The sequence below is a fragment of the Narcine bancroftii genome, chromosome 3 (genome assembly GCF_036971445.1).
Source record: "Narcine bancroftii isolate sNarBan1 chromosome 3, sNarBan1.hap1, whole genome shotgun sequence".
NCBI lineage: Eukaryota > Metazoa > Chordata > Chondrichthyes > Torpediniformes > Narcinidae > Narcine > Narcine bancroftii.
The window spans coordinates 283,206,724-283,217,707 of NC_091471.1; the positions used below are offsets into that span (position 1 = coordinate 283,206,724).

The 10,984-nt window shown below is 46.0% G+C and overlaps 1 protein-coding gene across 1 annotated transcript; it reads left to right on the top strand.

Moving 5' to 3' along the window:
* Window positions 1-298: 298 nt before the first annotated feature.
* LOC138758867 (vimentin-type intermediate filament-associated coiled-coil protein-like) lies at window positions 299-7,529 on the top strand. Its single transcript, XM_069928371.1, has 2 exons — window positions 299-547; window positions 3,219-7,529. The coding sequence occupies exons 1-2, from the start codon at window positions 357-359 to the stop codon at window positions 3,565-3,567; spliced, it is 540 nt and encodes a 179-aa protein (XP_069784472.1). The 5' UTR covers window positions 299-356; the 3' UTR covers window positions 3,568-7,529.
* Window positions 7,530-10,984: the final 3,455 nt, after the last annotated feature.

The following is a 10,984-nucleotide window of genomic DNA, read 5'->3' on the forward strand; positions in this document are numbered from 1 at the left end:
CCCCCCCTCCTCCCCCCCCCCTCCTCCCCCCCCCTCCTCCCCCCCCCCTCCTCCCCCCCCCCTCCTCCCCCCCCCCTCCTCCCCCCCCCTCCTCCCCCCCCCCTCCTCCCCCCCCCCTCCTCCCCCCCCCCTCCTCCCCCCCCCCTCCTCCCCCCCCCCTCCTCCCCCCCCCCTCCTCCCCCACGCCTCCCCCCCCCCTTCCCCCCCCCCCTTCCCCCCCCCCACGCCTCCCCCCCCCCTTCCCCCCCCCCACGCCTCCCCCCCCCCTTCCCCCCCCCACGCCCCCGTGTGAGGAGCGGATACCCGGCGCATGCGCGCTGACCCCGCTCCGGGCTACCGGCGGGGTCAGGGTGACGATGTCGATGCTGAGTTCGGTGCAAATCAAAGAAGCAAACGCGCACCTGGCTGCCGTGCACCGGCGGCTCACCGAGCTCGAGAGGCGGCTGGAGGCGGCCGAGAGCACGGTGCGGGAGCAGGCCGAGCGCCTGATGGGCAAAGACCGGGAGCTGCAGGCCGCAGTCAGGGAGCTGGCCCTGCGCAAAGACCGGTGAGGGGGTGGAGGGGAGGGGAGGAGGGGAGGGGAGGGGAGGAGGGGAGGGGAGGGGAGGAGAGGAGGGGAGGGGGAGGGGGAGGGGGGGAGGGGGAGGAGGGGGAGGGGGAGGAGGAGGAGGGGAGGGGAGGGGGGAGGGGGAGGAGGGGAGGGGAGGGGGGAGGGGGAGGAGGGGGAGGGGAGGGGGAGGAGGGGGAGGGGAGGGTAGGGGGAGGGGAAGGGGAGAAGGGAATGAGAGGGGGAGGGGAGAGTGGGGTGGGGAAGGGTAAAGGAGAGTGGAGGAAGGGAGGAGGAGGGGTAAAGGATGCTAGGAGGTATGGAGCTGGGAGTGGGAGAGGAGGAGATGTGAGGAAGGGGAGGAAGAAGTGGGGTGGAGAGGAGGGGATAGGGTGATGAGGGGGTAGAGGGAGTGGGGAAGGAGAGAGATCATGAGGAAAAAGGGATGGGGTGGAGTAGGAACTCTGGGAGTGAAGGAGGAGCAAGAAGAGGGAGGAGGGGAGAGCAGTGGGTCAGGAAAGGTAGGTAGGGGGTGAGAGATGGTGATGGAATGGGAGGGGGGGAGTGAGAAGGATTGCTCGAGAGCAGGAGGAGTGGGTGAGAATGAAGGGAGAGGTGGGGAGGATAGGGAGTGGGGTAGGATGGCCAAGTATGGAGAGTGATGTGGAAGAGTGAGGGGTAGTGCAGTTGGATGGAGGAGGAGGAGGAGGAGGAGGGTGGTTATCTGACTAATTCCTGCTACAATTCTCAAATAAAATGATAACCTCCACTCACTTGGTAGTTCACAAAGATCTAAAAACTTCCATCAGGGACCCTGCAATCTCTCCCCTTGCCTCTGACAACAGCCTGGGATACATCTCATTGGGTCCTGGCCATTCATCCACCTTGTGCCGCATGATATCCAATGTTCCAGTATATCATTCCTGTCCTTGGTTAACCTAGACAGGGTTTCATTGAGGATTCTTTCAGCACCATCCATAGACATTAACCATCCTGGTTACTGTCTTCCTCTGTAGAATTCCTTGGTATTCATTCCTAATCTTGTCTCAGTGATATTTAATGACCCCTCCTGGTTTCTTGAGTACTCATGGGACTCTGCTATTTTCTGTTCTAATACCTATCATAGGCTTCCCTTTGGTTGTCTAACTCCTCAGCATCGCTTGCTGTGCAAGATTTCCAGATTGTGCCATTCCTGACCTTTCACCCCCAAGGACATTCACTGGCCATGAACTCTCACTATTACCCCACTATTGATGATGTTTTGTTTATAAGCATCTTCTCCCAACCTTGCTCGGCTACTTCCTGCCTCATATTGAAATCTCTGCACCCCTCCCCCCCCCCCCATTCTAATTGGGATTCTAACTTGTAGACCATCCTTATCCCTCTCCATAATGATCTTCAAACTTGTAGAATTATGATCACTGTTCCTGAACCTGCACTTTCGAACCTTGAGGAAGGGCTCAGGCCCAAAACGTCAGTTATATACCTTGACCTCCTATGGATGCTGCCAAGACCCTGCTGAGTTCCTCCAGCATTTGTGTTTTTACTACAATTACAGTGTCTACAGACTTTCGTGTTTCACTCCTGAAACAAATTCCTCCCCTTCCGAGGACATGTACTGATCATTCCCAGACAAATCTGGGGAAGTTAAAATCTTCCACAACCGAAATGTCACTGCCCTTTTAACTGCCGTTTGTGTACATTTGCAAAGACGTACAGGGTTAGTAGGTTAATTAATCACATGAGTGAATTTGGGCAACATGTGGCCTGGAAGGGCCTGTATCTCTAAATTTAAAAAAATGTAATATCTGTTCTGTCTCCTACTTGGGGGCCTATTACATAACACCAGCAAAGTGATCACCCTTTTTTAAAATTTCTAAGATCTAGTGATTTAGCCTCATTTGAAGAGTGTTGCTAAACATCCTCCTTGAGGACTGCTACTTGTTCTTCCTAGTCAATGCTGCAATACTCTATCCTTTTGTACCTGCTGCCTATAATGCCTGAAACTTCTTTATCAGAGCACTGAGCTGCCATTCCTGTCCTTTGTGATTGTATGGATATCATATGTCCTTGTGCTGATTGTTGTTACCCATTGGGCTCCTTGCAGCACATGCTTTTTAACCTATTTGCCAATGTCCCCATCTCCCGTGCTTGGTTGGTTTATACTCACTCAATATATGGCTCCAACTCTCCACCAGCTGCACGACTTCTGTGCCCCATCCCCCACCAAATAAGACCCTTCCCGTTCAAGTCCATCCTGTCCTGCCTCTGCAGGTCCCACCTTACCCAGTACAGTCCCAGTGATTCAAATATTTAAATCTTCCTCCTTTAGATTTGCATTCCTCTAATCTACCCCTGTTCTTAGTAGCAAGTGACAGAAGTGGTAATCCAGAGATTGGCTGGTTGGATTAGGGAGAGAAGGGCAATTGTGGAGACATATAAGGAAATGGTGAGTTTGGCCGTGTTGGAGGGGGGGGTGGAAAGAGTAGATGAAGAGTGAGAAAGTCTTGAGTGTGTTGGAGATTTGCGTGGCAAAGTGTAAGGTGGAGATGTGCGATGAGCAGAGTTGGTGGTGTGGGAGTAGAGCGGATTCAGGAAGGCTGGATTGGGTACAGAGACAGGTGGGATGAGAGAGTAAAGATGTTCCTGAGGCCCATTGGCTTTGTTGCAGGGAGATGGTGGATGTGCAGGAGAAGCTGCAGGACTGTGAGGGGACAGTGCAGAGGTTGCAGATGCTGATGAAGGAGAAGGACGATGTCATTGCTCAGCTGAGACATCGCAGTCAACTCCTGGATAAAATCACCCGCAGCCGGCCCCTCCTCGACAACTTGCTCTCCTACATGGCTGAAGCTGAACACTCTCAGAGCATCCATCTTCCACACCCCAGCTTCCCTGAACACCAAGCAGACTCCCTTCACTCGGGCACCAATGGGTTAATGAATGACAGAAATTTCTCTGTCAGTGAAGATGATACTGAGGAGCTGGACCAGGACGACTCGATCTTTGGGACCACAGTTTAAATGTTCACCAAATTCAGGTTGCGGGATTCTGGGAAGAGCCGATGTGCCTGTTTATTTTGCAGATGTGACAATTCACACACACACCTGTGAACATGAAGCATTTGTTGAAAGTGGAAGTTGAAAGCACCCCTTCACTCCATGTGATCCATTTGTTGAATTTGCGAGTGGGCTTTGTGGAGGGGAATTTATCTCTACAAAGAATATGGCCTTTAGAACAGAGGAATGTGAGTGGCACTTTCACTTACCCATTTCCTGATGCAATAAGACAATAGTCTTGAGGTAATTCTGATTTCAGGCTTGGTTTAAAGCAGCCATTCTCAATCTGGGAACTTTGGGTCCCCCCTGGAGGCCACAGCACATTAAACTCAATCTAGGAACTTTGGGTCCCCCCTGGAGGCCACAGCACATTAAATGTAGTCGGTAGGAAAGGAGAACAGAAGAAACCAAAACTTGACTACTTCACAGGGAAGGGGGTTCATAAACTTTAAGCAGAGTTCTTGGGTTGGGGGGGAAGGAAGAGGAGAGAATATCTGAATAAAGGCTTGAGAATGGCTGGTTTAAAGCATCATTAACTGGTCCAAAAGTTGGGAAAAGTGGTGACCTTCTCATAAAGCACAAAAGGTAAATCCAGGCTCCTTCACAGTTTGGAGCTTACATAGTGTCCCCAGTTTTTAATTGGTTGCAGTGTGTGTGTGTTTGGATGAGAACTACGATTTGCAGTGGTGATTGTTATTTTCATGTTGGGGACCCACTCCGAGCTGGCTTGTCGGTGGAGTATTGTTACGTTTTTCTTTGTCTTCAGAACTCAAATTCTAAGCCAGGTCAAATGGATTGAAAGTCCTTGTATCCGAGTAATGTAGCATTCAGTGTGTGACAATTCTCTTGTTAATTCTGGTCAGCCTTGGTGACTACCTGCTTGAACTGTTGGAGACTGGGAAATCACCTGATATTCAGCCAAGCATGCAGTGATTTTCATACTTTGCTGTGCCTGACCTGTACCTTGTCCTGGTAATTGCCTGAAATAACTGCTGCAAAGTAGAGTGCAATCAGTGCCTACTTAAATATTGGATTGTGTTATCTCTCCATCAAGTTCTTAAATTCTTCCTCCTCTCCCCCCCCCAATTTGATATCCAGATATCAAGGCTGGGAATTGCTCCCATTGTTCCAGCACTTTTCCAGAAGCACATCTGACACCATGTTTACAGGCAACAGAAGTAGAGCTGGATCTTGGCTACTCATCTTGTTGGTCAGTCATTATGTGTGTACTGTGTAATGCATCCCAATAATGCAGACCAGAAGGTACACTCTGTAGTGTTTGCACCTGGGTTCAAACCCTCCACAATCCCTCAGCTGATTCTCCGTCAATATTGTTTCACTTCCCTTTCGCTCTCTAAGTGGCCAGCGTGAGCTTGTGCTCAATACAGAATGCTCATTTTGCTGAAGACGAATTTACTTTCTCCTCACACCCACCGCCTTTCCCCTCCTTTCTCTGATTGACTCAGCCATACTTGAACAGGTTTCCTGCATTCTACCTTGAGAGGATAATTCAATGAAGTGGACACACGATTGACTGAGATAATTGGGAGACCGGTTTAATCAGGTGTGGGTAATGGTGGTTAACTGCATCTAGATGCACACATTTCTTTGTGCTGGAACTGCTTGTGTTGATAGCTCTACTTCCCTTTTAGTAGCGATGAATGTAAGCACAAAGTTCTGTCCTCACATCATGGACATTGTGCAGATTGTCATTCGTGCTTCAGGCTTTTCAAACCAAACTAATGAAAATAAGTAATTTCCTCAGACTGAGGGGTGAGCAGTGAGTAAACTAATGTTCAGTCTGTAGAACAGACAAATTGTTTAAATTTTGTGTATTTATCCCTCAAATACATCAAGCAGGTCACCTGTTCCTTAACATCCTGCTGACGCAGGCATTTTCTTGTGTGTGAATTGGCTGCTCTATTTTCTACCTTCTAGCAGCAACCTAAGAAATACTTTGCTGGCCTGAAAATGTTTCCTAGATTCACGAAGCCACTTTATAAATGCTGTTTTGTTCCTCTGATGTCGAGGTGAGCTTGTGTTCAGTAGCACCTGATGCTGATACCTTTCCCATTGGATGGAATCCTGCCTTCCTGAGAGCCACCACCTCCATGTGGTGTTCGCATTCATTGCTACAATGGGCTACATAAGATTCATCTCTTGCCATTTCCCTCTTCCTTTGAATGTCATGCACTTTATTCCGTTTCAGCTACGTCCCAATGATCAGGCCTGTGGATAAACAATCTTCAGCCTACCAGTTGTTTATCATGTTGTAAAACCTGCAATCACTCACCGACTGTTCAGAAGTTTTGAAGGTTGGTACCAGGTGAGGTTTCCCATGCATCTTGTAAACTCATTGGGGCCCCATTCCTGTTCTCCATATAAAGTCCACGGTCTGTTTCCCACATCCTCTTGCTGAACAATTATATTAAATTTGTACATCTAAAAAAATAGTGAATTAAAAGTTATTAGTAAGAATGACATCCAATGTCTGGACAATCTCCCAGTCCAGATCCACTATGGATCATTGACGGTTTTTCAAAAAGTATGAATTGTGCAGGTTTGGAGTATTTCATGTTACTGATTGGCAGTGTGCGCTCTCATTTCACGGAGTCTCTTGTGATGACCCGACTTTGTGAGGGTCCTGAAGATGCAGATGAGGCCTTATTGTGTGCATTATGAATATAACAAATCCTCTTGGAAATTGGCTCCTGAACACGGTCTCCCTGTAGTGAAGAGTGTACTGGCTGCCCTGTGCAAGAGCCTGGGATTCCGTTCCATGTTACAGTTGGTGTACCACTTCATTATTGCTGCCAAATTGAGGGAGAGATCTTGCAATGACATAGCCACTGGGATATCTGGGCATCTTTAACATGTTTGGCATCTGTCTCCTTAATTTCCCAACCTGATTTATGAAGCTGGCGGAGTGTTGTGGGGGGAGGGGGTTCCTCTCTTCACTGTTCAGTGACAGTTGCTCTTTGTAAATTTTCTGTGAGCCCCTCCCTGCCCCAAAAACTCCAGTGTGCAATCTCACCAAGATCTGTGAACAAATTGCTCCTTTTAAAAAAAATCCACGACTATCTAATCACTGCTTAGAGCCATGTTATTATCAATCGTCATATATATATATAACAATTCTACGTGTAATCGTATCAGTGGTATATCTTGAATCTTCAAAGCAACTGTTACTTTCTAACATCCACATGGTTCCACTATTTTGTGCAATAACATAATACTCATGGATTAATATAACTTTATTCTCTATGTAACCAAACTCATAATATAATTATATAATCTTGTGTAGTCAGTCGTCGGGAACCATGACACCACAATGTTGGAATGTCATTATTATGTGAACCTGCTGTAACTACTTTGCTGCATTTATTTCTCCAGTTCCCTTGATAGTTTAAAAATTATTTTTATGTGGTGGGTGAACGCATCAACACCTTTAGGTTGGAGTGATTTTCAAAATGCAGTGAGCTGATTCGGCCTGTTCTCTAAACAAGGACAAAAAGGTTCCAGGGATGTGTGTGTGTGGTTTTTTTTTTTAGCTCCTATCTGGTATCACTGCAATAACACTTAGAGAATCAAATGCAAGCTAGCTTGACAGCCAACCTGAAGTACTTAACCAAAAACAAAAGCACTTGGCTTTGAAGGGAAAACACTCAAAATAGCACAAGGTTTGCATATATCCAGTAGAACAGTCATGGGACAGAATAAGAAGCATATTTCAGTGATTGTGTAAGTCATGTTTGTATAAAATATAAAGTGTTGTTTGGAGGGCTATACGCTATGATGTTCTGAAGGTTGCTGGATGAATGTACCAAACTCACTCAGGGTCATTTTTGATCATTATGTAGATAGAAATTTGGTGAGTCTGTGCCTTTTACAAAACTATGCAATAACTTTATAAATGATTTTTGTGAGTTCCTGCATTGGTTTGTGCTTACATTGTATACTCCAGGACTTCTACCACCAGGTTGTGATTACAAATCTTCACCAGGCAGGCAGAATCCAAACATCAGCAGTGGGATTTCCTTAAAGAAAAAGTGTTCAACTCTTTTTTTTTATTGAATTTGTGTCTGCATCTAGATCAAGCATGACAATGGAATGAGGAACTTGGTAGCCTGAGAGGCCAAAACCTGCTAATGCATTGGCATGTGGGAGGTGGGGAACATCAAGTTGTGGCATATCAACAAGCCCAAGCAGCGAGCTGAATACCCTATTGTGTCGACAGCTCATGCTTCCCGCACCCACATTGTACCGTTTGATTTTAGATATATTGAGGGAGAATATCATGAAATCTGCTTCTACAGCCCTTCAGTCTGTGTATATTCTGGGTACATCTGGCACATTCTCCCTGGCAGTTGTGATCCGTTTGGATTCCTACTCATTGCTGACTATGACAGCCAGGTGTGTGGATAGCAAAGAAAGTGGGGTTGAGTTAGCTGCACCTGTCTAAGATACCATGTGAATATTGACTGCCCGTTGGTGGCATTGCTGTCCAAGAATCCATCTAGTCTGTGCTGAAGAATTCTACCTGGTCCCATTGACCTGCACCTGGACCATACCCCTCCAATCCACGTACATATCCAAATTTTACTTAAATGTCACCACTCTATCTGGCAGTTCATTCCACACTCTCCACTCTGTGTGAAGAAATTCCCCAAATAGTTACCTTTTTACTCTTAACCCATGACCTCTAGTTCTTGTCTCACCCAACCTCAATGGAAAAGCCTGCTTGAATTTACTCTGTTCATACCCCTTATAATGTACATCTTCCAGTAGTTGACTCTAGTTGAAACCTCTTGTATATTGATTTAGAAAACTTTCCTGAACTTTTTTTACAAACACTAAGCCATCCAGCCCCTTTACAGTATGGGAGTCTTGGTCATTACCTACTATCACAACTTTGTTTCCTGCAGCAGATCTGCACCTCCAATTCTTTCTGACTTTTGGGTGGTCTGTAATACAATCCCATTAATGTGATCATCCCTTTCCCATTCCTCCGTTCCACCAAATAGCCTCAGTAGACTGCTCTGACTGAGCATAGCTGTGATATTTTCCTTGACCTGCAATACGACCCCTCCCCTCTTCTTCCCCTCGAGCATTGAATCACCAGTCCTGCCCTTGCAAGCAAGTAGGGGATTCTCTTCAAGCTTCCTTTCTCCACTGCTCTGAATGATTATCTTGCCCTAAGGAAGGATGTATTTGTGGTTGAGGGAATACTGCAAACATTTACCTGAGGGATGCCAGCGATTGAGTTCTACATGCATTCAATTTGGAATTCAGCCACTTTTCTGGGTGAATGCATTCTCTGGCTCAGATGCCTAGAACCTGGATCACAAGCTCAAGTTTATTGTCATCTGGTTGTACATATACAGCATATCTCTGGGCCATTCTGCACACACACATAGGCATGCAGTACATCCCACCCACAAATGATATAATGTACGTATCGATCCAAAGTAAATGTATATAAAAATCATTTACGGGTTTTTAGGATTGCTCAACAGTCTCCCTGCCTGCTGTTTCCTGACAGTCCTGGTTTTTAATGCTCCTGTACCATATGGTGCGGGCGTCAAAGGGTAAAGGTCCGCAATGATTCTCTGAGGCCGCTTAAGTGCCGCTCCCTGTCGATAGAGTGAAGGAATCTCAGCAGTTTTAATCATCCTCTGCACTGACATCAATTTGATGATTTGCAGCTACAGTACCATATTATGATGCAAATCTCAAAATAAGGGATTGGCCTTTCAAGGCATAGATGAAGAATAATCTCTTCATCCTGGAGAGGCTGGGTGATGGTAGATCAGGATGGAACTGGGGTTAGTCATGAGTGGCACTGGGTTTAATTGTCTGGCTTTATTGAATTGTAAACCATCTATAGGAGGATTTTTTTTTGGATCTAAGACCAGCTGGATGGAGAGGTGGAAGATGTATGTTCTTATTTGAAATATCTGTTTCTTTAACCTCTCATAGAATGTTGACAGGTCAAATGAAAAGCCAGGAGGATGGACCTGAAATTCTACAGTGATTCTACTTTGTTACGAAGCAGAGGTGCTCTTCTGGATGTCCTTCCTGATGGCTACGACTCCTTTATGACAATCTCTTAAATGTTAACCCAAGATTTGCCTAGATTGAGAGCTTAACAACTCTAGGTGTGGAATGCAGGGGGAGGAGTTGGCCTGAACATCAGTTCTTACACTAGTTAGATCTTGTCCCATTTTTGCATTATATTCCCTTGAGCCATTGTCAAGTGAGAAGGCATTGGTTTCAGTTGTGGAACCCTCCGTTGTCTTTCACCAGGGTTAGGGTTCACTAGGGTTAGTTTAGCTCTCTGAGAAGAACATTCCAGACTCCCACTGGATATGTAAAATGTAGTTTTCTGATTTAACCATTACATTGTTCAGCTTTAATTTGTTGTGGAGTATCCCATCGATGTGATTGAGCTTTTTGGGTAAGTATTAGCATGTGAGATAAGTGTATTTGTGGATTTTTTTAAAAAGCACCAGATTAAAAAGGGTAGTGACAGCGCGGAAGCAAATCTCAAAGTGGTGATGCGGGTTAATGTCTAAAGACAACAGTTTATCATTGGAATAGAGTTGCAAGATAAAGTAGTTAGTGTTCAATTTGGAGTGTTGACAGTGATGGCTTCCATTGTCATAAAAGGTTAATAATGCCACTGGGGAGAATGTACAAAAGTAATAGAATGTTTCATTGGATATATCACTTATTGCAATCCAGTTGCTTTAGAGAACAGGCTCAGGGGCCATAAGTACAATGTAGTGAATTTTTGGTGTGTTAAACAGTCCCCAGCTCTTGGTAGTGTGATGATTGTTCTAACAAATACCAGTTAGTGGATCTCACCAAAAGCAGTGTGGTGAGAAAGTATAGGCTTTAGATCAGGCTGGATAGGTCACTGCAATACCCTGGACTACCTTACACACCCATTGAGGAGCAACATCCTATGGAACAAGTGGCAGATCAACCTGTGTGATACAGCAGAGACATACAGGACATGAATGACGACTCCTTGCAACTGCTGAATCCCATTGATAGAATCATAAAGTCAGCACAAATGGGGCCTTCACACCGAGTTGTCAGACTTGATCTCATTTCCCTGTTGGCCAACATCCCTCTAAACCTTTTCTATGCATGCATAGGCCCGCTTAGATGGGGCAGAATTTGTTGGGTGCATTCAGGATTTTCTTGAAGCAGAAGGTAGATAGCCCAACCAGAAAGGGTGCCATACTAGACATTGGTTAAATGAACCTGACCAGGTGATCAGATTTTCAGTGGGGGTTCATTTTAGGAATTAGAGATCACTTACTTAATCTGGAGTATGCTCATGTATCAAGTATATCCCTGGGTATTGATAAAG